Source organism: Mesoplodon mirus (assembly GCF_964341445.2).
Source record: "Mesoplodon mirus genome assembly, chromosome: 4".
Taxonomy (NCBI): Eukaryota; Metazoa; Chordata; class Mammalia; order Artiodactyla; family Ziphiidae; genus Mesoplodon; species Mesoplodon mirus.
In genome coordinates, this window is record NC_138979.1 from 123,875,353 (window position 1) to 123,901,587 (window position 26,235).

General features: G+C 40.1%; 1 protein-coding gene across 12 annotated transcripts in view; it reads left to right on the forward strand.

The window, feature by feature from the left end:
* The window catches only part of NPAS3 (neuronal PAS domain protein 3), a gene marked incomplete at its 5' end in the record, with an annotated part of 875,991 nt that overhangs the window by 734,225 nt on the left and 115,531 nt on the right, over positions 1 to 26,235 (forward strand). For all 12 annotated transcript variants that reach the window (XM_082619883.1, XM_082619879.1, XM_082619884.1 and 9 more), the window contains one exon: positions 14,836 to 15,010. In XM_082619883.1, coding sequence (XP_082476009.1) covers positions 14,836 to 15,010 — 175 coding nt within the window. The remainder of the gene's footprint in view (positions 1 to 14,835; positions 15,011 to 26,235) is intronic.

The following is a 26,235-nucleotide window of genomic DNA, read 5'->3' on the forward strand; positions in this document are numbered from 1 at the left end:
ATAATGGCTGTGCTACACTTTTGACTGTAAGTTCCAGAGGATCGGATTTAATAGCCCAAATAAGCATTTCTGTTAATATAGTGAAGGAAGGGATCAGCTTAATCAATAAGCCACCATATTACTCTGGAACCTCCAACACTTACCAAACCCCTCCAAATCAGCTCATTTCTCAATAAAATTATAATGTTATTCATGTATTTACTTGCTCATTTATTCATTCGATTAATATGTATGGAACCCCTATTTATCAGGGGTTGTAGCAGTGAATTAGACAGATATGGCTTCTGCCTTCAGGAAGCTTACAGTCCAGTGAATTAACATACAATTATATTCACTGATCACACAATAGATGCTCTATGATTCGTTTGGCACACTGCATGCATTACCTCATTTAATTTTAACGACAGTAAGGTAGGTAACCATTATTATCTTTACTTTTGTAGTTAAGGAGACGGTAGAGTACTTGCCGAAGGGGGTGGTAATGTAGATCCCGGGTCATCTGCCTCTAGACTGTGAATTTATAACCAAGAGTCTCCATTAGGAGCATGTAAGAGTAAATATTAGAAGACCTTTTGGAACATAGCCCACTTTGCTTGTACCTTTAACCATAACAGTGGACCTGCCTACCCAAATACCTAACTAAATGTTTCTAGTCCAAGAAATTGTTCCTTGTTTGTCAGGCTATCCTGGGAGGTGCCTTTTTAAATGTTCAGCAGAAAAGGCAGGCACTCATCAGTCTCAGTAGGACTTCATTTCTAAGTGGTGTAATTAAAATTAGAACAAGAGACTTAATAGTAATTGTGCACAGTCACCCACAGCTATTAGATAGCGTGGAAGGGCTAGCTGTAAATTCAACCAGAAAACACACCTTAAACAATCTCTCTTTCATCTAAGAAAACATTATCACTGGAGAGTAATACCTTATCACTGGAAAAACATTATCACCGGAGAGACTCATTAGTGACTTGACACTGGGATCATCTGGCTTTGTTTTGTGTCCAGTAGTTATGTAGCGTTGTTGAGACAATACAATAGATGCTGAGAAAATCAAAGGGATGGTCAATGGTAGAAACAAAAAGACTTCCTCCAATGTGTAAAGGAGGCAAGTGAACGTCACTAAACGTCACTAGAGCACCTGAGCATTGTGCCTGGGGACTTGAGATCACCCCAGCTCCTCCCAAGGCAGCTCTCCTGGATCTCAGAGAAGAGTTGGGTTGTTCTCCACGGAATAAATGGATGTTATAAATAAAGGATGTGCAAAATTACAAGAAGGAGGCCTTTCTGGCCTGGAGTCTAAGAGTAAAAAAATGTTAAAGCAAAAAGGAGGGAAATGAATACCTGGGTGCTAACCAAAAGGATGCAGTTTGCCCATGGCTTCAGTGATGCCAAAAGGGTGAGCTAAGAAAACACACTGCGTTCTCTGATGAAATCCCTGATCCTCATTGAAAAGAATGGTTCGGAGCTTACTCGTCTCTGGCAGTTTAGGTCTACCAGGTCCAAGCAATCTCCAGCTCTTATCTGTCATAACTCATTCCTAAACACTAAAACCCTTGAGGTGTTCTTCTTTTTTTTTTTTTTTAATGGATAAAGAAAGACCTGCAGTTGACTCTTCACAAAAGTTGCCCATGAAATCCTTGGGTCATCCTTGTTTTGATTTGTGTGTATTTGTATTCCTCTTGGTATGGATGGCATGAAATTTTCAATTTGCAAAAAGGATTTAATCAACAGTAAATGTTTTGAATCAGATTAAAACACAAATACTTTAAGAGCTATGTATTTATTCTGTCCTGCTGGGTACGTTTCTTCTTGTTTCTGAAGGGCAATGCAAAGCTGTAGATGCTCTAAGGAATTCTTTGAAACAGGCAGGTGTGTTAAGGGTTAATAGTGATGAATGTTTATCTTAAAAATCTCGGAGTCTTCCTCAGAATTTTCCCCCTTCTCCTTGACACATCAAAAGTGGGAAATTATCTATGAGACTATTTGTCTGTGTTTTCAGGACAGCACATTTACATACGAGGCAATCAATATAAGCAAGCCCACATCTTCCAAGAATCCTTAATTACATGTCTAAGAATGCATATGTATTGACATGTAATACTTGTGTTTCTGCAGTCCCCTCCACCCTTTTGATTTGACATGTGCTAAGACTCTCTGAAAGCAGTAAAATCAAGAGTGTAACAGGCAAATAAATGCACGAGTTGCTAAATGTGATGGCAAAATAAAAAAAAAATTTTAAGCTTCAGTCAGTACGATCAGTAAAATAAAAAAAAAAAAAAAAAAAGACAGCCGGCAAACTGTCTATCATGTGATGAAATTTGACAGTAGGGATTATGGCTTTGATGGACCAGAACAGCTAATAGAAGAAGCTGACATTTTTGAAACCCTGCTAATTAAGGGTTCCTTCCTTAATATTAAAATAAAGTCTTTGTCTGGGTTTTATGGTTGGAGAATCAGGTGTTTTCATTAATATATGCCAGTCAGTCTTAATAAGCTTGGAGGGCAGAGGAAGTTATTATTGAGTGACCTTCTACAAAATAAGCATGTTGCTAAGGGCTCTAACCCTGCCCCGTTCAGACTGATGAATCTCATTTCCAATGCAAAAGCTTCACAAGAAATCCAAGTATTCTCTGTGCAATCACGGAAAATAATCCTTGTGTCTCTTGTAATGTCCAGAATTGCCACTTACTATACTACTACTGTACAATGAATATTACAATACATATTATTTTTCTAGCACAATTGTCTACATTTCTGAATTGCCCAGAATAGAAAAATTTATTGTGAAGACACTTGTATTGAAAAGTCGGCTCATTTTAATACTTTTCAAATAGTCATCTACTCTGTTCATGAATTATAATGCTTAGAATACATCTGACAATACTAGCTTTGAAAAAGAGATATGTCTATATTATTATATATTCATTTTCAAATAGATTTCAAACAGATTTTAAACCATTCATTGAAATTCATTGAAATGATAACTTCACAGTTAGATTTTGATTGACTCTTAATCCAATTTCACTTTTGATAAGTTTTCACCCCTCTGTTCCCACCCACCCCCAACCTTTCTCAACCAAGATGTTTTTTGTTCTTCTGTTGGTTTTTTAACACAAAACTAATGGGATATGGTAAAACTGATGGGGTAGGGTATTGAAGGTTTTGATGGCTATATGGAAAGCTTGTCAATGGATTGGCAAATTGAGTTAGATCAGTAAAGCGCCACACTACAGGTGATTTCTCTGGCTAATTTCCAACGTACTGGTGCCTATCTTCTGAAAGTCATGTTTATTACAACTGGCTGTTGATTCACAACCTAGAGCAAATCTTTGAAAGAGTCTTTCAGTTACTGAGTCATACCTGAGTCATGTCTCTAGATGACATGGAAGTGTGCATGGAGGGTTTGTGGTGCTGGGGTTTTGTGGTTGCCCAGCATTAGCTACCTGCTCCTCATCTTGAGTTCTTTCTGCCTGTCCTAGGAAGAGAAGTTGGGTAACATCTCTGTTGCTGGATGCAAGGTCAGGTAAAAAGACAACAAACCTACTAAAGTCTCTTTGGAGAAGGAAGGAAGGAGCTAGATTAAAAATTGCACCATGCACCATGGGTTTTGTGCTCACCCATGGGAAACAAAAAACCATCCATATGAGATGAGAATCTTAGACCCAGGGCTTCAATATGTGGGGCAAGAAGTTAATTAAAAGTGTGGCAATTATCTCAGCCTACATCTACGGGAAAAAAATAGTCTCTGAGACACAGGCCTGTGAAGAAAAACAAGATATGACTTTTCTTGTAAGTGATTTATTAAAACCGTTCTTCACTATTTTAAAAGTATTTTAAAAGTATTTTAAAATATTTAATGAACACTAGCATAGATCCATCTCCTTAGAGCCAAAATAAATCACCTAGTGTTTATCACCTAGAGCCTCTACGCAATGCCTTCCCAATGACCTAGGTTTAACCCAAGAATAGTGTAGCACGATACCCCTGCCCTATAAGCTCCAGTGTAGTTAGAATGCTGTTGTGTCTCGGATTGCCCTCATCTTTTCAGCAAAGCCACCTGTCCCTTCTCATTCTCTCTGTGTGAAGCCAGCATGGGAGTTGCTCTCCCAGACACTTTGGGTTCATGGCCACCTCTGGACCCATCCACACCAGGGCTCCTACCCAAAATGTGGAGAGAGCAAATGATTGATAAATATTTGGTTGACTAAAGTCTTTTAAATTGTAGATTAAATCTAAAAATTCAGTCCTTTTATTCTAAAGCTGTTCCTCTATTTCTATTTTTTTTTTCTTGTGGTACGCGGGCCTCTCACTGTTGTGGCCTCTCCCATTGCGGAGCACAGGCTCCGGACACGCAGGCTCAGCGACCATGGCTCATGGGCCCAGCCGCTCCACGGCATGTGGGATCCTCCCAGACCGGGGCACGAACCCGCATACCCTGCATCATGTCAGGCGGACGCTCAACCACTGCACCACCAGGGAAGCCCCTCTATTTTTTTTTTTCTTGCACCTCTCCCCTTTAATATAGTCTTCATGGTATCCTTCTACTTCCTGTTCTGCTACTCCACGGATTCTATGGTTCTAGGGCAGCATTGGCCAATAGAAGTATATTGCAAACTATGTATGTAATTTTAAATTTTCTAGTAGCCACATCTTAAAAGGTGAACACAAACAAGTACGATTAATTTTAATAATATGATAGTATATCTTATTTATTCTAACATATCCAAAATATTATTTTAATATGTAATCAATATAAGATATTTTGCATTCTTTTACTTATTGTACTAAGTCTGAAACCTGGTGTGATTTTACACCTACAGCACATTCTAATTCAGACTAGCCCCATTCCAGGTGCTCAGTAGCCACATGTGGCCACTATATTAGACAGCATGGTTTTAGAGAATATTTATGGTTAAAGTGCTGGGGCATCTGAACCCCAGACATACAATGCCAAATTATATGACTGTTATCAGAGCATTTTTCTGGTGAGACAGAACATAGAATTTATCAGACTTCCAAAAGGGCTGTTCTTCCCACTACCACCAGACTCCCGCCCCTAGTATCTTAAGAAACACAGCCTTGCTTTTAGCCTCTGGAACGACTCTGTCTTTTGACTCATTTTCTCTACTTGCCAGTTCTATTTACACTCCCTATTCTAACAAGACTCTCAGACTGTTATTAAACAGTTGTGAATTTAACTTATTCCTTTAAAATAGCACCTAGAGAGTGCTCAGAGTATTGACTTGCTTCATAGAAAAGAACCTCAAATACTACCACAGCTGGTAGTTACAACAGCCGAAATAAAATAGAAGTGTATTCGCCCTTCTACTTATGGTAATTCACTAGGAATAAGTTAGACACTAGACCCACTGTGCCCACATGGCATTCAGGAACTTCCCAAGATGTGCTAAAACATATCAACAGGGAAGGTTCTGGAAGGGTCAGCAATTGCTCACAGCACAGAGAATTTTATTCCTCCTTGTTCTCTTCATTGGGTTATTAACTCCAAAGTTAATTTCTTGACATGGGCCAACCACCCACTTTCTACAGTGGCTAAACTATTTTTGTACAGCTTGTGATTTTCTTGGATGAGACTTTTCAAGACCCTTCACAGGATGTGGAGGAGGAGAGCCATTTGTTTCAAATACAGAAACTATGGCATTAACATAGCACTTCAATCTGAAAAAAACATGTCAGTTGAACACGATCCTTCTTTTATTTTGCTTTCTCTTAAACATAAATTTCTCTTGAGGTGTATAACTTCAGTATCTTTGTCAAGCTTTTCTCGTTTTGCTAGTTTTTGTTTTTCTCTCAACAGCATCGCTTTAACCTTGTGACTTAGCTCCTGGTGAGGTTTGATGTTTCTAATCTTCCATCATAGGATAGCCCCTTTAAAAACTATCAGGGATGGGCTTCCCTGGTGGCGCAGTGGTTGGGAGTCCGCCTGCTGATGCAGGGGACGTGGGTTCATGCCCCGGTCCGGGAGGATCCCACATGCTACGGAGCAGCTGGGCCTGTGAGCCACAACTACTGAGCCTGCACGTCTGGAGCCTGTGCTCCGCAACGGGAGAGGCCACAACAGTGAGAGGCCCATGTACCGCAAAAAAAAAAAAACGATCAGGAACGATTAATTGTATTATTTGTGTGCATTTTATCAATTACTGTTATTTGTGTATAGTATTATTTGTGTGCATTAAACCCCAAAGTTTTAGTCGTATAAGCCATATTGTTTTAGCATGACTAGAAAAAAATTAAATAACCTGTGTAACTTTCAAAAAACAAATGGAAAAGTCAGCCCCATAATTATTATTGTTTTCCGATCCATTTACCTTTCTTTAAAATAAAAGGGCTGTTCAGAATCAGGGAAAGATTTAAATTTCAATTTAAACTTACAAGCATTTTCTACTTTTTCTTGTTCCCATGACCAAAAAAAGGAAGGCAAAATTCACTATGAGAATAACAAAAACAATTAAACAAAAATTGAGATATATTGATACTGAAGCCTGGCTATGCATAACATGCATCTCAGTGTGTATCCAGTTTTAAATGACAAATACTGAACCATGTAAAATTTGAGGATAATGGATTAACTATGCCAGTATCAAGTATTTTATGTTGATTGGTCTCCTCACCACCAACGTAATGAAGATGCTTTGAAAGTGAGATCTTACTATTCGTTTGATCTTCAGAAAAGAGAGATTTGACTTCAAGTTATTTTTAAGATTGTTAATGCTTCTTTCTTGGCATCATTTCACTTTTTACTGTGATGTAACCTCCAATTGCATCCTTTTTTCCTTCCCAGCGCTGTGATAAATACTAAAAAGTTGGCCTTTCCTGCCCTACAGACTACTTTAAAACTTCAAAACTATAGGAACCTTGTAAAGCAAGGTTTTAAAATTTCTTGATTGAGTCACTTTCACAAATCCCTGGGCTCATTATGTAATGCCCCCTCAGTATTACAGCATTCTCTAAGTTCTTCTTTTACCCGGTGTCTCTTAATGAAAGGAAAAGAATATTGACACATTAAAACTATTCTAAACCCACTGCTTCTGTAACGTGGGGTGATGGAGAAATACCTAAACCATGTTTACAAGAAAAAATGAAATTTTACAAATAATTTATTTCTTCAACAGAAAAACATTGGGATGAGGAATACTTCAAACTCTGGATCTGTTTTGTACACAGGCTATTTCTATCAGTACTTAAATATGCTCAACTGGATCCTGAGTCTCTGTAATGATCCGTCTAATGCTTTTGAAAGTGTAGCAATCAGTGTTGATTATTGCTTGATCAATTCAACTATTGGTAATGATAGTCACAGAGGCAGACCTGTTCCAAGTAACCACCCGTACGTTTGAATCAGTCTCTGCCATTTGTTCTTTTCTTTTTTTTTCGGCGGTACGCTGGCATCTCACTGTTGTGGCCTCTCCCGTTGCGGAACACGGGCTCCAGACACGCAGGCTCAGCGGCCATGGCTCACGGGCCCAGCCGCTCCATGGCATGTGGGATCCTCCCGGACCGGGGCACGAACCCATGTCCCCTGCATCGGCAGGCGGACTCTCAACCACTGCGCCACCAGGAAAGCCCCAGCCATTTGTTCTTTATTTCCTCTTTTGTTCCATTTCTTCAACAGCCTGCCTTTTCCTTTTTTCTCTCTGAGAACTAAGAAATCCACTGGAATTATCTTCTGACACTTCTTAATCAAAGTTCAGAACTGGTTATGCAGTACTCTCTTTGGATACTGAGGTTGCAAATTCTCAAGTCGGGCACTCCAAGGGTTATAGAGAAGCATACAAAAAACAGAAAAAGTACTTGTCTTCCCCGATTCCCAAAGGAGTTGAAATGTTTATTTCTGAAGATAAAATAAACACATGGTATGGTATCATTTAGCTCAAATTCTTCTAAAGGAAGGCTCTGTTAACATATCTGTGAGAAGAGAGTGGATTCATTTCTTATTTGATGACATTGGAAGGATTTTTCATTCTACCTCATCGTTCTGATATAGAACCTTTCTTTCTTCTTGTTCTACTAATTTATACACGTATTTCTGTAACAGACCCAATGCTTTTATGCATTTTTCTTCAGATAAGTCAGCAAATACATAGAATGAGACAGAGCGGTAAAGAACATCAAGTTTCTGTCAAAACAGTTCATAAATATTCAATAGAGCTCTGCAATACGTAGGAAGTTATGAAGATGGCACTAAGATACCGGTAAATCCTAAGAAAACCTATGCTAATCAAGCTATCACATCTTATTATATTTTATTCTTTTATCACTTTATTATCTCTCAATAATATAAATGTGACCCACCCCCAAAAAAAACCCCTACAAATCCTAATCTGCTGTGGCGAGATAGAATTTCCATCTTATCCTGGGTCAGGATTTTCTAACCGTGATCTCACAGTCTCTTGGTAGATCTGAAAGCCTAACCTGGCAGTTAGGTTTCCAAACCACTCGCCACTAACGCAGTCCTCTCTCAGGCATGACCTTCTATTCAAATACTGCAGGCATTCCCTGTGGGAACGGGGCTGGCTGCAAAAGGACTCCTGAAAAAGGGCTTAACTAGTAGCACCCCCAAGTCCCCTCAGTAATCTAGTGCCCTCCAGAAATCTACAAAAACCCGGCATCTTCCAAAAGGTTTAAGAAATTCCACCTTAAATGGCAGGTTTGAATGACCTTTAAGTGCTAAAAATGAACTTTGTATTATTCCTAAGACTGAAAATATATTGAAAGAAAGAAAGAAATAGGTTTTATCAGCTTGCTTTATAAAAGTATCTATCCTCTTAAGTTATTCCAATATGGAGACGACTAGCAACATTGCTGCCTGTTCCTCATTTGTAGCAAACTCTTTCAATCAAAGGAGCACTGAATTCAATGATTTGCACTCTTGGTACATTGCTGTAGTTAAAAAGTATTTGCTCACCACAGGAGGCCAAGCAAAGGCTATTGACATGCTTGCTTGATGTATGAAAAGACAAATTAGTCCCCTATCCTATCTACCAGCAGGGTACAATGACCGGACATGGAAAAGTCAACTCAAACCACTGTATAATATATTTACATTTTTTTCCAGGAAACTTCAGTGTTACCAAATCAACTGTGTCAAGTGTTCAACTTGCATGCAAGCTAATAGAATGTGAAATAAACTTGAGGAAGGCCAGGTGGTTTAGTTGACTGCGTGGGATGGCACTAGTGGCTATGGCTTATCCTGGAGGAATCTTGGTAGCTTTGAGTGGGGAAGGGCAGAGAGAAAGGAGTTGAAACAAAATGCTGTTTCTGGATATGACTGCTTATTACTCATTGCCTATCTCCGGACCCTTATACACTTTCAGCTGTTTTCTAGCACTAAGCAATAAGGGAGAGGAATTTTTATTTTAGAGTCACTCAGCTTCAGTAAAGGTAGACCAAGTGAGCATGGTTGGAAACAGTCATGCTTACTTTTCCTTCTTGTGCTAGGGAAACAATTCAAATTCCCATGGGTCTGTTCCTTAAATTTAATAAGCAGAACATGTTTGTTAATTTTTTTAAATTACCATATAAAGTGATTGAGTTTGGTTCTCACATGCGCCTTATTATATAATTTGCACTAACCAGAAGAACACAATATTAAGGGGAAAAAATGCTGTACCTTTCCATTATGTAGATCATAATTGTAGATCAAAGATAGGACCAATAATCAATATAAAATGAAAATTCTCTAAATTTCTACTGTTGGTGATTTGAAGGGATAGTTAAGAAATAATAATTTTGGGGCTTCCCTGATGGTGCAGTGGTTAAGAATCCACCTGCCAGTGCAGGTGAGACGTGTTCGAGCCCTGGTCCAGGAAGATCGCACATGCCACGGAGCAACAAAGCCCGTGTGCCACAGCTACTGAGCCTGCGAGCCACAACTACCAAGCCTGCATGCCACAGCTACTGAAGCCCGCGTGCCTAGAGCCCGTGCTCCTCAACAAGAGAAGCCACCGCAATGAGAAGCCCGCGCACCACAACAAAGAGTAGCCCCTGCTCACTGCAACTAGAGAAAGCCCACATGCAGCAATGAAGACCCAATGCAGCCAAAATTAAATAAATAAATTTATTTTTTTAAAAAAGAAATAATCATTTTATGAAACTTTGTGAAAATTCAGTTAATGAACAAATGAACTAGCCAACTAATGACAGTTCTGTCATAGATGGGGGGGAAAAGTTATGAAAGATAGCTATATTATCTTTCAAAGTTCCTTTTAAAACCTGCTCTTTCTCAGCATTTATAAAATCCTGTGCTCAGTTAAACTCAACTGGTTTCTATATAAGAAGTTATAGCTCTCAACGCATATGGCAAATACTTCTTGGGAATGAGTATATTATTATGGTGCTCTATTGTAACTCATTTTAGAGTAATAAATAATGTTATAATAATAATACCAGAAATAATAAAAGGAACCAACCTAAACTTGTCCAAATCAAGCACAGATAAAGCAAATTTTTTAGGCCTAAATATCCATCTTTTATTCATTCAACAAACATTTGTGATAGACCTCCTATGTGCAAGACACTAGTCCTAGTTCTCAGTGGGCAAAGATTTTGAAGAGTTGCTAACTGGAGATTTGACGGTACCTAATTAACTATAGTAATATAGGATTGAAACTCTCTATATTTTTTCCACTTCAAGCTCACAGGAAGCAATGTCTGCTCATCAAATTAAAAAATCCCTGGTCTTAATTTCTGCAGTCTATTTTGAGGCACAGAATTTAGTGGCAGGTGAGTTCCAGGTCCATCTTACCTAGGCAGTCTTCATTGGAGAGAGAAGCAAATCACACAAGGGTTTAGTGAGAAAAGAGAGTTAGCCAATAGGGCTTACAGTCTTGCTTCTACCACTAAACACCTGGGTAAACTTGAACAAGCATTTTAACTTCTCAGAACTGTGACGTTTTCACCTATTAAATAAGGGGGGTATTAATGGATGTTTTTCAGGTCTCTTCCAGCTCTAAAATCTAATTAAGTGAAGTGAAGACACTATGAGAAATGTTGAAAGTGATAGATAAGTGTGATGATGATGATAATGACTCAAGGCCTTTGTATAAGTAGACTTCTGTCTACCCCCATATCTGTTTCAGTTTAGTACACCTGCTTTCGTGCCTTCTTTTGGCCCAAGAGTACATGGCAGAGCATCCTTAGCCCAGGGGATTGCCAGGCTGCCTGCCCTCAGCCTCCTCCCTCCATGGTGCCCAATGTTCTCTCCTGAATAAAAGTGAAGCCACAGGACAGAGGAGTTCAGATGTCCCTGCTCAGCCTCCCTGACTGCAGAGGTGCTACCAGAGAAGTGGTAGGTTGAGTCAAGCAGACTTTAACCAAATACTGGCCTTTTCTATACTCATATTCTTGTTCTGTAAAATCGGGATCATCATACCAGTTCAAAAGATGGTTATGAGGATTAATCAAAGAAAGTATGAGAAGTATGTATACACAGTGGTAGTAGCTGATAATACTGTTATTGCTGTAGTCAAGGCTCAGAGCAGGCATCACTTCTGCTGTACCCCCTGCTAATTAAAGAGATGTTTCAAAGAGACCATGCAAACCCTAAGGATTCCTCACCAAAGTTACACAGGAATATGCATGCCTGTCATCCATTCTTATCCGCCAAACAGCAGCGACAATAGTGCTTATTTCTCACATGGCAATTTCCTCTGCATGGTTTCACTGGATTTTCGAAATTAGGCTGTGAGGCATGGTAAAGCAAGTCTTGTTTCCATCCCAGTGCTCAGGCCACTGCGTTGCACCATTCCAAAGTGTGGCACTCCAGGGGGTGTCATTCATGTAGAATACAATGTGAGTGGTACCCCCCAGGGTCCTGCAGAGCAGCAATACTGCCACTTTCAGAATAGGAAACTGAAGCTCAGAGAGGTTAAATGAATTGTCCAAGGTCATACAGCAGAGGAGGAAAAGATTCTGATCTCCAAGTCAGTTTATAACTCCAGCTATTCTGTGCTTTCCCCTACACTGTGTGACCTTTATTACAGTACATACATGAAGACTATGACAGGGTCAAATTCCAGGATACCCCAAAGCCTAATATAGGATGGAGAGGTTGGCACTGAGAATTTGACCCTGTCACAGTCCTCAAGAGACTGAAGGACAAAGTCCTCCCCATGTCATAATGTGATGTGGCCCATTGTGACTCAGTCTTGCTCTAGACGCCCTATACTCGGGGCAAGGAGTATAGGAAAGGAAGCGCCTGCACATCTAACTAACTAAATCAGGCTGTGGAGATAGTGGCCTGCTCCTCCTCACCATATGACTGGCTTACATGAATATTCAAGAACCAACACCCCTACAAAATCGATTATATCTCCCACCTGTGTTGTCATCTTATCACAATCTGTGCTCTGTGCCAAAGGGCACATTGCAGTGTTAAAGAAAGACTCGGAGTTTGAGAAAAGTGACAGAAATAGTTATTAAAGTGCTGCAGTTGGGCTTCCCTGGTGGCGCAGTGGTTGAGAGTCCACCTGCTGATGCAGGGGACACGAGCTCGTGCCCCGGTCTGGGAAGATCCCACATGCCGCGGAGCGGATGGGCCCGTGAGCCATGGCCACTGGGCCTGCGTGTCCGGAGCCTGTGCTCCGCAACGGGAGAGGCCACAACAGTGAGAGGCCCAAGTACCGCAAAAAAAAAAAAAAAAAAAAAAAAAAAAATGCTGCAATTGGACTCCATGCAAAATGAGAGTGACTTCCTCATACTCACTAACCTCCAAACAAAATAACCATCAAGAAATATTAAAACACACATTTTATTAGTTTCATTTAATTTCTTAATTGCTCCAAGTCAGTTTACCCATTTATTGCTGTGTGAAATGCTTAGAGGCAAGGCGCACATTAAAGGGATTATTTCCATGTAATCCCTCCCTCCCAGAGGGTAGGAACCGATCACTTATGAATCCTGATTTACGTACGCTCTGTAACAATATCAAATGGAGGCAATAGTTAATGTGAAATTATAGAGTCAGTAGTGGGGTAATACAGGAGAGCGTAATTTAATAGCAAAGAGAAAGTACCTCATTTTCAGTGAAAGGTATGCAAGCCTTTTTCAGGAATAGCTATTAACCAAACTGAATTTAGCCTCCCATTTGTCGGCCTCTACCTCTGTTAACTGATAGATGCTGAAGATGTGTTGACTGTTAAGAGTTTAATCAAATGGTGTCTGGGAGTCGATGTGATCATTTTACCAGGATTTGGAGTTCTGGGGATAATAATTGCTCTGAGTATTACGCTCACTGTGACAGTATGCCCACCACCAGCCTTCCTTCTTGGCAGGAAAAAGAGTGCAGGCAGTTGGGTGGAATTTGGAGGGATGCTGCAAATTACACAGGAAAGGCAGGTGAGGTAGGAAGCGGTTCTAGGTAAATATCCACCAAGAAACCTGTGACAGTCTGACAGTCTGGCAGTTTCTGTAGCACATCATAGCTGGCCTGAGACCATTAAACTCCAGAGGAATGGGAAAGCCATTAGTGACCCGGGAAAGAGCTTTTTCTTGTTCTGTGGCTAACACATCTCTCCCTGCCATAGTACCTGTAACCCAACTACATTATTTTAGGACCATGATTGCTATTCTTGGAAGGAGGTAAGAGGTATAGCATCAGAGGAGTACAGAGGTAAGGCCAGTCCTTACGAGTGACTTCTGCCCCTCAGACAGCACATGCCCCAGACAGGGGCCACGCCTGACAGCATTGCAAAAGGCAGTGCTTCCATTCCAGGCTAGCCCTCTTCTGATATTTGATATTCATTCTCTACCTTTAGTGTCAGCCTAATACAAAGAGTATACAAAATAAAACATTTTTTAAAGCCCTCAAGGAGGTTTGTACCCTGTATTTTATTAGATTGAAGGCAAAACAAGCTGATACCAGCAGAAAAAAAATGGCTGCTTCAGACCCCAGCTGACCTCTTTTGCATGGAAAATTCTCCATATGATTACAGAGCTAATGAGTAATATTTAATGAAAACATTATGCCTTTGCATATATTTGTAAGCAGCACTTCTTCCATTTAAATTTACATAGAAATAAGCTGATATGTATAAATACACATCCTGGAAATCTGTGTATTAAGGAAAATCCTCATCCGCTATCTCTGGTTGTTTCTATACAAAGCTCAAACTTCTCAATAAGCAAACTGTAGAATTCAGTCAATCATCCGGTTGACACCAAACATGCAAGAATTTGATGATGCGTGGATAAAACAGCTGAACTCAGGCAGACTCATCCACATTTCACAGAATGGTCTGGCTTTATGCAAACAACAGTGTATGAGAAAAAACTGGGCTAAACAATTGCTAAATAAATACATGTGGGAAAAAAAACTTTCTCTTGCAATTTCAAGAATCCTTAAGCGTGTGAGGATAAAGACTAAGGACCAGGATTGTTTCCGGAGGCTTCATAGATTTCCTTTTCTGTTCAGAAGCTGAATCGCAGTGGGGCTAAATTTTTTTTTTAACATCTTTATTGGAGTATAATTGCTTTACAATGGTGTGTTAGTTTCTGCTTTATAACAAAGTGAATCAGCTATATACATATACATATATCCCCATATGTCCTCCCTCTTGCATCTCCCTCCCACCCTCCCTATCCCACCCCTCTAGGTGGTCACAAAGCACCGAGCTGATCTCCCTGTGCTATGTGGCTGCTTCCCACTAGCTATCTATTTTACGTTTGGTAGTGTATATGTGTCCATGCCACTCTCTCACTTCGTCCCAGCTTCCCCTTCCCCCTCCCCGTGTCCTCAAGTCCATGCTCTAGTAGGTAAATTTGAAAATGAAAAGCCTGTGACAACTTTCTTTCCCACTCTTCTTTCTCTTCGCCCTCTAGGTGGAGCTGACAGGCAGCAGCGTCTTTGACTATGTCCACCCCGGGGACCACGTGGAGATGGCAGAGCAGCTGGGCATGAAGCTCCCGCCCGGGCGGGGTCTCCTCTCGCAGGGCACCGCTGAAGATGCAGCCAGCTCAGCATCTTCCTCTTCCCAGTCAGAAACCCCAGAGCCAGGTGGGACTTGCAATTCCAACATGTGTGTTGGTGGGCAGGACCTTTGCCAATGATTGTGCTTGAGTTGCCAGTGTGAAGAGACTATAAATAGGTCTAATGGTATTTAACAATTCCATGCAGCTTTCTGTCCTGTGCAGTAATTAAGTACGGAAGAGATTTGAAAATAAGAAGACATTTTAATAAGTATAATCCAGAGATCTGATTTCAGGTGAACAATACATACAGCATGTACCCATTCCTTTAGTTTCTCTTTCATATTAATGGAGGGAAAAGGTTCAGATTTGGAAAGCCGTCTGCCTTTCATTGTTACCATGGCTAAATGTAATGCATTTATTTATTATTCAGCAAAATTGATGGCAGAGACTTTTTGAATATTAGCTTGTGGAGAATTAAAAGTATTAGGGGCGTGCAGAAATCTTGGGTTTTTTTTTTTTTAAGCATCAGAAGGTACTTGAAAGATGTGAACAGATAAATTAAGGCTAAAAAGAAAACAGAAATGGCTACATTTTAAACTGCCTTTCCACCCTCAGTATTTAATTAGATCAATTGTATAGAGGAATGAACAGAGGTGACATTCCTCATTGGGATTCCTTCCAGGACTCTTATAGACTTTGCATTCAGAATGTTCCCATTTTCATTGTGTTGTACTGATGATAATTTAAGTATTAGGGGAAAATCCATTTATAAATTAAACAAAATGACTTGATATCCATCAGTCCCCTAGTTCATCAAGCTGTTCAAACACGGGGAAGATTGGCTGGTCGGTCTGGGTCTTCCGAGAGCGCTGGTAATTAGATCTGCGAAGGATTTATTCTTTGCTGATTGGGGCTTTAAATTAATTGAAGTTCCACATTTGTGGTTTTGTCCTTTTTGTACTTTTTTAGAGGAGATATTTCATATTCTTGTGTGGTGGAGTGCTTGGCCAAGCAGCAGTGGTTTAAATGTTAATTTTTCTCATGAGAAGTTTAAGATTTTTAATGAATCAAGGCCTGATTTGAAGTGCAAAGTTTTATTTGCTTACTTGGGAAATTATTTTTGCCCTCTAAAGACGTTTGTACTTTACTTGATATGTTGTTTTAAAACAGATTTGCAGGACAAAAGCATTTTGTGAAAGAGAAATGGAAAAAAAAAAACCCTACCTTAAGGTTAATGTTAAAAAACTCTACATACTTCCAAGAAAATAATTTGGTCTGCTTAGAAATAATCACAGCGTGTTTGCACACACAGAAGGGAAAAAACATATTTGCCTCTATTGGAAATATTTTAATTCCTTCTAGAATCAATCCATGTTTCCCCATTTAAGTTAACTGCAGCTTCTAGGGCATTATTTTGTAGCACTGGTGGGGGTGGGGGGGCATCCTTCTCCAGTGAACCCTATGCATGAGAAAAGAGTATTTAAGACTACTCTTTACCATTTAAAGATGAAAATAATTTTGTTCCAAGAGGTCGGGGTGGGGTGGGGAGTCATATATCCTTATAGCATAGCTCACTGACTTCACTGAATAGACACATCAGTGAGATCACTGGACCTGCTTTTTAGTCAATAGAATGTTTATAGTTGGGCCTATTTGAGAAGAAACACATGAAAATAGTTTTCTACTCCATTCTGGAGTTGGACTGGGAAACGGGACTGCTCGTGACTCTTAAACACTCAGTGCATAAGAAATCAAGTTTATAAACCTTAGTATGAACTAAGACCTTGGAAAAGTGGACTTTGTTTCCCTGAATCACAAACCCGCAAGTTAAGAAGAATCTTCAACAATCCTTTAATCCAACCTCCAATTTATGCAACCATCCCTTTACAGCAAAACCAACAGATGCCCTTCCAATCTCTGCTGGCACTCATTCCTAACAGGAAGCTAAGGAACGTACAAGGCTTCCCACTCCATTGGTGAGCAGCTCTGATAGAAAGTTATTCCTAATATGGAGCCGGAACCTACTTTGGGGCATCTTCTCCCCCACTGATCAGAGGTCTGCCCTGTGGGACAACATTTCAGATTTACTCTCTCCTCCCCATCACAGCCTCTCAAACATATGAAGTCAGATTCACCAAATTCTCCCTCCCTTCTTCCTTCTCCTTTTCACGTCAAACCACCCTCCTTCCACAACCATTAATCAATGGCATGTTGCTAAGACCCTCACCATCCTAGCCACCCTCACCTGGCTGTGCTTCCATTTGTTGGTGACCCTCTAAAACTAGTGTTCTGAGAGCTGAGTGCAGCCTCTAGATGTACTGTGACTAGTACAAAGCAGAGGGACTGCCACCTTTCTTGGTTTAGGCTACTATACTCCTGTTAGGCAGCCCACGGTTGAAGTAGGTCCTCTTGGCAGCCAGGGCCCACTGTTGATTCATATTGAACTTGATGTCTCCCCCAAACACATGTTAAGGGTGACTTGTACCTTGGAAGAGAAAAAAAAAAAATCCACAGCCTATAAACCAGTTCTACTAGGATATCCTAAACTAGAGTCAAATCAACCCATTTAAGATTAAATATAAAAACTCTGATAGGGCTTCCCTGGTGGCGCAGTGGTTGGGAGTCCGCCTGCCGATGCAGGGTACATGGGTTCATGCCCCGGTCCGGGAGGATCCCACATGCCGCGGAGCGGCTGGGCCCGTGAGCCATGGCCGCTGGGCCTGTGCGTCCGGAGCCTGTGCTCTGCAACGGGAGAGGCCACAACAGTGAGAGGCCCGCGTACCGCAAAAAAAAAAAACAAAAACAAAAAAAACCTGTGATAAATCCCATGCCTTCCATGAAGCACCAGGATGTGCTCAGTTCCACTTAGCATCCTTTAATTCTAGTTATCAGAAAAAGAACATCCCTCCTTTATACAAGGACACTTCATTTATCCTTGAAGTATGATTGAAAATTTACTTGGGTTTCTTTCCCCTGTTTTCCTGGCCTTCCTTGAGCCATCGTAACCAGTAAAATGGAAAACCCTGCTTTGCACATTCCATAACAACTTGGGCTCGTTAGCAACAATCACGTTAGGAAGTATCTCTTGTTGGAGAGTGTATTTCTCACCATTAGAGAATGTTAAACAGGCTTTGCCTTAAAATTCTGTAGTGTTAGTTATTTGCAATCTTTGGCTTAAAAAGGCAATTAGATTGACTGCTCAAATACTGAAAGGCAGTGTAGGATGCTACCTTTAACTAAATATCTTCACTAATGCAGATCATTGCTCCAGGGGAATTACTTTAAAAGTTCATGTCAGGCACTACATCCCAAAGCTGCTTATGTTTCTTAAAAGCTGAAAGAACTTTAACAAGATTTTCTAATTCTTAATAACATGAAGGAACATTTTTGAAGACTGTTGTTCACTACATCATAATCTTTTAAACTCTGATAAAACACCGATTCTTGCTTAAAGAGTAGTATAATTTGGTTAGAAAACAGATATCAATATGTGGTGATTATGAAAATGAAGGAACTAGTAGGTATAGAATTTTTCAGGAGCCCTGATGTGTTCAGTGTAGCATTACTAAATGACCGAAATCTAAATAACTTTTGGCATTATCATAAAAGGAAATAAGTGACTAAACCAGCCTAAGAGGCAGTGATCCTGTGCCATAATAGGAATTCTTTTTCTTCGAACTGCCAGCCCTGTGATTGTCTTGTCTTGAATTAGTCTCAAGATAATAAGAGAGAGAGAAAAAAAAAGATCTGTTGACTGGACAGCAAACCCAAATAAATATTTTATATGTATGCACATTCGTTAATAGTTTAATAAATATGATATTTCTTTTAGAGAAATTTTCAGGCAGGCATAAGAAAAATAAATGGGTAGCCTACTTTAAAAAGTTATAAAGTTCTAGAGTGCCTCTTTAGGGCTTGATCCAAGCATTTTGGAAGAGATTGTGCTGTGCTGCCCACAGTCTTTTCTCTGCTCCTGTGGGTTCCTGCAAGGTGGTGGGCACAGAACCTCTGGAACACGACATCTGGATGGCTCAGTTTGTTTTTGTGGATCTGCTTCTATCTTTTCATCACTCTTAATGATTCTTTAATCTTGGGATTATGAGTGATATCCTTTAAAAAAAATAAATTTCAGGGCTTCCCTGGTACACAGTGGTTAACAATCTGCCTGCCAATGCAGGGGACACGGGTTTGAGCCCTGGTCCAGGAAGATCCCACATGCTGCAGAGCAATGAAGCCCGTGAGCCACAACTACTGAGCCTGCACTCTAGAGCCCGTGAGCCACAACTACTGAGCCCACGCACCACAACTACTGAAGCCCGCGCACCTGGAGCCCATGCTCCGCAACAAGAGAAGCCGCCGCAATGAAGAGCAGCCCCCACCCGCCTCAACTAGCAGAAAGCCTGCGTGCAGCAACGAAGACCCAATGCAGCCAAAAATTAAAAAAAAAAAAAAATTCAGTGCCGCATCTTTTATATGCTTAATAAACAGAAGAGCAGCTCTTTCAAGAAATCCTGGAGGTACTTGAAATACCTCTGTATTTTGAAAGCAAAGAGTAATATTCCTTGGGTTAGGTCATCAAATTGTTGTGTTTCACTCCCTCCTTCTCCGTATTAAAACAGCTTGATATTTTCCAATTCTAAAATTCATGCCCTTTGTGAAAAATTCAGAGAATGCAGAAAACAAAGAATAAAGGCCAACATACCCACTACCCCAAAATAACCGCTGTTCTTATACACTAGATATCCTTCTAGATTTTGTTTCTGTAAGTATGTATACAAACGTAGTTATGTAGTGGGATTTTCTGTTTGACTAAAATAAAACCATAACGTACATGCTTCTGGCAGGCTGCTTTTTCACTTAACCTCACAGGCCACTTTCCCTGTCATGTTTCTCACTTTAACAGAAAATTTCCTTTCTGTCTCCAGTGGTTTGCTTCCCTCTAGCTAGCAGTCAGCTCCCAGCCACGGGCCACTGTCAGGAGTAACATACCTGGGTCCTGCTTTAGACGGCATTCAGCCAGGACCAGAGATTCTCGCTGCTTATTGAATGGGCACGAGCTCACGGAGGGAGAAATCAATACTGTAGTGGGGTTTAGACAATTTAGCAAAATGTATGAGACAGTACTTTTGGTGAAGAGTAAGAGTAACTACAGCAACATGGTTAACCGTTGGTTGTCTAAAGTAAAGGTTACTGTGTTTTGTCTAAACTTTCAGCGGATCTAACCTGTTACGGGACGTTAAGATAACTATTGCAGGAGTATGATCTCTATGCTATTACGCCTATTCTGTGTCCTGAATATTTTAAAGGCAAGCAAAACTGAAGCAGTTGAGTACTTGCCTGAATAGAAATAATCTGCATTTTCTACTTATGCCCCCGCGCTCTGGTAAATTTGATTGGCTCCTGATTCTACAGGAACTCAATTCCTCTGTACTCGTTAGACGATTTTCACAATACTAGATATAATTGAAGGAACAAATGTTTAGGAATAACAATAAAGAATGTAAAAATTTATCTGAGGATCTGATCAATATTTTATTTCCAAAGCACTTAGATACGAGATATAATTGTACTTTTATGGGTGAATTATTTACCATCTAGTATAGGGTTGAGGTTCTCTGATTTTTTTTTTTTTTGTATTGGTTTAAGTTTCCTATCAATGAACTGAATTTAGAAGTCAGGCAAGGGAAACCATCTTACTAACCTCACATCCAACCTCAGTCCCCAGACAATGTGACTGTATCTACAGCACTTTCTGCTGTACTGCAAATGTCAAACAGAAGGTGTAATGGATTTAATATTAGCGCTGGCCAAGGTGCTGAGGGAACTGTTAATAATGTCACTCCAGTTATTGATCTGAAGCCTTTAAAAATCAAAGAAAAGTGAGAGATCCCCTACTGGGGAAAGGCACACAGTGACTGGTTTTTATTGCCAATATATTTCTACATATAGAGTGGCAACTTTCTGAAATTATGTTATCACCATTCATCTCTGTGAGATTTTTGGAGTCATTATATGGTAAGATAATATCATGGAGACTGCTCCGCATGCTAATGCTAGATCAGGCCAAGTACTTTTAGACATAAATAGAGCTTGATAATTTGTGTAGTAACTACAATATTCAAGCTGTCAAATGATAGGAGGTTTATTAGCACTAGATTTATTCGTGATGACAATGTTGGACCCACAGGAAGTGTGAAATACGAACTGGATAGTCATGAGGATGAGCTGTCCTCTCCTTTTGCCTTTCTAAAACTCTGAATACAAACCATGCAGGGACTCACTTGAGATAGAAATGAATTCTGTTCTTACAATTAGTCTACCTTTTCAGGAAACTGGTAATCCTTCAATCTGAATGGCAGTTTGTGTGCAATGAAATTCCTGCTTTCCATAGCCCCCAACTAATAAATGGAATTAAAATGTATAATTTATGTTGAATGTTTATCAAACTGTAAACACACATTTAATTCCTTTCCATATTCATACAATATAAGCAAAGATAAATCCATCAGATAATGTACCACGGTTATCTCTGATGGATTGAATATGAAATGGATCTCTACTGTAGCTGTAGTAAAGATCCAGCCAAGTTTACGATTACCCAAAACTGGCCTGACTCCTGTTAGTACCCATGTGCACATGTATGTGTCAAATCTAATCATCAGAAAGCAGCCTAACAAAAAGTAATCTTTTCATAACCCAAAGAGGTCATCCTTTACGCATAAACTCAGCTTTTATCCAAAAATTATATATGCAAAATGATGTATTTCCCTTAGCTATACCATCATTATTTGGAAATGAAATAGAAACTATCTTTTGCCACTCCTGAATGAAGATGACGCATACACTCCAAAAACAAGCCAGTACTGTTACAGGGACTGCCTTGCCAAATGCAGAATGCCTCTTTTGCCTCAAAAAAAGCTACATTGATGTAGTACCATTTTTTCTTGCAGAAAGTAGGCTTTTCTTAAATGTCTCCTTTATCCCCAGCTAAGCAAAATAACTGCCACAGAAGGAAATACATTTTTCCAGTGCTTTCTTCTGTCCAAGGCCTAGGAACACTTAGAACCTTAATTTGTGTTTGCTCACACTTCTGTGTGCTTGTCTGTATATGACGAGAACATTTGCAAAGCAACCTTGTTTGTACTTCTAGGATCTTGCCTAAGGGAGCTAAAGAAAATAAAGAAAAATCCCTCCTTCCCACCAGGCTGTGCTGGCCCAGCATCCCTTCCAGGCCGGCTCCCAGAATGCACAGCTGCATCACGAGGCATCCTTGGGGGCTTGACACCCTGACCTGTGAAAAATCTGTGTTGGTGACTCAGCTACAGACGGGCAGCCTCCCTTTTGTTTCCAGAGAAGATGCTGAATGTCAGCCTAGTTCTGTATGCCATTCTGAAACTAACTTTCTTTTCCAAAATTTAGATCACAGTGGTGGCAATTCAAAAATGTGCAACTTTTATCTAAATTAATATAATGGTATTTACAGGGTCGCAAATGGTTTGTTCAGTAATAGAAGCATGGGCCTCTTATCAAAATACACAATAGGTTCACTCAGTTTATATGTAGGATTTTTTTTCCCAAACCTTCTATTGAAGGTTTAGAAAATCAATTTTTAAAACCCATTATTTTTAACAGTTGTTTTATATAGCTTGCTAGGTCATAATTTTGACTTTCCTTTCCCTATGGTGATAAGGGGTACATTTCAAAGTTTCTAAAATGAAACCCAAGATGAGTTGTAAATAGATGACCTATTCTTCCCCATTTAAAAAACAGGTGGCTGTCTTTGTCATTGGAATATTAACAAATTAAAGATTCTATTTCTATAACTCTTGCCTTGAACAAAGCACAATTTGTTTGCTTTTAATACATATGACTGCACAGAAATTTCATCCCTGTCCAAATGATACCATTCTGAATTCTTCATCTGCACTAAACAGCAGACTTATGAAGGATCAGTTACCTGGCATTGACTGAGCTTTGCAGGGTGCACAGATCAAAAGAGGCGGAACTGGCTGGAAACCATTTCCACCCCTGGTGAGCAATTTACTCATGATTGCTCTGGGAAAATACTGGAAATATTGCTTCTGTGTAAAGTTCGCAACTTCCAGTTGTCAGCTCTTTGCCAAGCGGTTATTCCCAAGTGTAGCTTTAGAAGCAAAGCCTACTCAAGCCACGGTGACAATGGTTGGCATTCATATCCTGCTTGGTGTATGCAGAGCACAGAAACCGCTAATTACAGGAGTTAATTCACACCCTTTCCCTCTGAGGCAGGTCAGTGTGTTATCCTTATTTTACAGATGGGGGAAAGCGATGGAAATTCTAAGTGGCTTGCTCCAAACCACACAGGTTAGTTTAGCAGCCAAGATTAGCAGAAAGGGTAAAATATTAGGATTGCATAGATGGGAAGCCTAGGAACTAGATGGAGAAAAGAGTTAGGACTCTGATAGGTATAGAACCAGAGGAATTTCCTCTGAGGGGCTTCTGAAGTCCAGAGAGGAACCTAACAATGCCCTCATGCACGTATTTCATCAGGCTCAACCATCTTTTGTTTTTAAATATAGTCCCTCACTGAGGACTAAAATCCTCCATCTAATACTTTACTCTTCCTTCATCCCTACATTGAAACTCCTTATACCACAATGAACAGTAGCATCTGAATCAATTATAGGCAAAACTATATAACTCCCCATTAGCTGCATCTCCTCAGCCAGAAGCACAGCCAGAATTGTCTCTGTGTGCTTGGTCTCTGCTCTGCCTTGGCCAGTACGGGACCAGGCTCTGTGCAGCTTCTCCAGGCTCTTCCTTTCAGAACCAGTCTCCCAAGGCAAAAGAGATGGAAAAAGAGCAAGAAGACCAATAGGGTTCGTTAGGAGGTGGTCGTATCCTCCTGAAGCTACCTGCTCATGAAACACAATCATGGTTTCTTGGGACCTGTGGGAAACATCAACCCATCTGTCAGTTAATAAAACTAGTTTGAGAGAGGAAGTACTTGTGTCTTTTCTCTAGTTGTTATTAACTAGAGTGAATTTTCTTTCAAGACCCGGACACACCTGATGCTCAGGATTGTGTAGACTATTCAGTAACCATTGATTGCATGTCTGTCACATGTCAGACATTAGACGAAGTACTGAAGAAACAAGATGAAGTTCCCTGCCTTCCAGGAGCTGACCATCCTGTGAAGGGGACAGATCATTAATATAATGCAGGAGTGTGACGATGACAATCAAGGCGAGGTTGTGTATGATAGGGTAGCATTGTATTATAAGCCACTGCTATTAGCACTCTTGGCAGAACTATCTCAGGTTTGAAACTTCAACCCTGAAATTAACAGCCCAGGAACATTGCTTCCTTGGGAGCAAGTTGCATTGACATGCCCAGACATACACATACCATGACTGTCAGGGACTTTGATGCATATTGTTAAGGGACTTTTGGTTTTTTGTTTGTTTGCTTAATTAGCCTGTAAAAATGCCAGCTACATGATAGGTTCACAGGAATATGAGTTCCTCTCTACTGATCTTTCTGGCTCTGTAGGAGTGTTCTGAATGGGAAGTACCCCCGAACTGCACCCCTTCCACTCGTACTGCACTGATTTCGCTAACTGAAATTCAGGAAATGCTGGCTTTGGAAAACTGTACTGACTCTTTTAGCTTTTTCTATTCAAGGTAAAACCTGTTGCAAATATTCTAATATTAATGATGATATTAATAAATAACTTTTATTATGTTTTACCTATATGTTCCAATTACATGAGTAGGCATGTTTTAAGTAATTTATTTCTCAAGATGTCCCTAAACGAAAATTAGAGATGGTAAATGGCTTGCCTCCACACCAGAGTAGACTGTGGCCCTGGGATTTGATCTCAGGCCATGTGTTTTGTTTTGAGCACTTTGCTAGGTGCTTACAGAGAACACAAGAGGTAAAAGATATGACACCTGCCTTTAGGAAACTGATCATCATCAGTAGAAAATTTATACACAGTCAACAACCAGAGAAAAAAAGAAGCCTAACACTGCTGCTGTCCTCAACTGAGACATAAAATTGGCAAGTGGTGTCATAAATCAGGGAGAGGCTGAATGACTGTGGGTGGCTTTGATGAACAGGGTTGACCTGCATGAAAACCAACCTAAGAGCAAAGAGGCAGAGATGTTCTTCCAGGAGACTCATCTCAAGGAACAAAGTGGGAGTGAGGACACTGCATTTAGGAGGCAGGAAAGAGCCCTGCCTTCCTCGACGAGGCAAAGATGCATGCTTATCCAGGATGGAGCCAGATCTCGGAGCAGCTGAAGTACCAGAGAAAAGCATCTGAGATGGAAGTGATAAGTAGTTCTGAGTATAACTCATTCAACAGAGCAGTGACCCGATGAAAACATTATTTTAACACTTATAAATACAAAAATAAAGTTTGAATTTGGAAGGCTCCTTCCTTGAGGGTCATATTATACAACTACCTATGGCCTCCTGAATCCCTATACAACATAACCACTAATATTCATTGAACGGTTGCCAAGTGTCAAGCACTCTGCTAAGCCCATTATATGCATTACCTCATTCATTCCTCACAAACTACTGTGAAGAAGGTATCATTATTTTTCCCATTGTACAGAAGAAGGAACTGAGAGAAAAAAAATTTTTTTTTTGGAAAAGTCATACAGTTAGTAGCTGGAGAGCCTAGGCTTTAAAGCCAAGTAGCTTGACACCAGAGTTTCTCTTCATATTCATTCCACCAAGCTGTTTCTCAATATCTACCTAAAATAGCTGTCCAACCCCTACCTGAGACCACCAGCTGGGGACACTCTCCATCCTTCCTAGGCAGCTCTGACTGTTAGAACAGTCTTCCTGATGTTATGCTGATTCCAGTCTACTGGTAACTTATGTTCACTGGACTTATTTCCTGATCCTTTATTTTTGCAAGAACATGAAGGATGTGTGGAATAGAGCAGACTGGAAGCAAAGGAAACCATTCAAGAGGCCATTTCTTTAATTGAGAAGCGAGTGAGTAGACCTTGAGAAGAATTATTGCAAAGGAAGAAACGATGATTTGGAACTAAGATAACAGAAAAAGGTAGAAATATACCTGTGCTCAGTCTTTAGCCAGGAGCTAATGATTAATACTCTAGAAATTATGCATGTCTCAAGCTTTCACATAATTAGGATTGATGATACCATCTGTCCACTTTCATTTTTTTATCAATTGGTAATAAAATCTGGAAATATTCAAAAATTACAAAATTACATATGCTATTTATCATGAAATATTAAGATGCAAATTTCCTTAGGGTTCAAAGCTGTTCCTCTTTATGGTTTACTGAA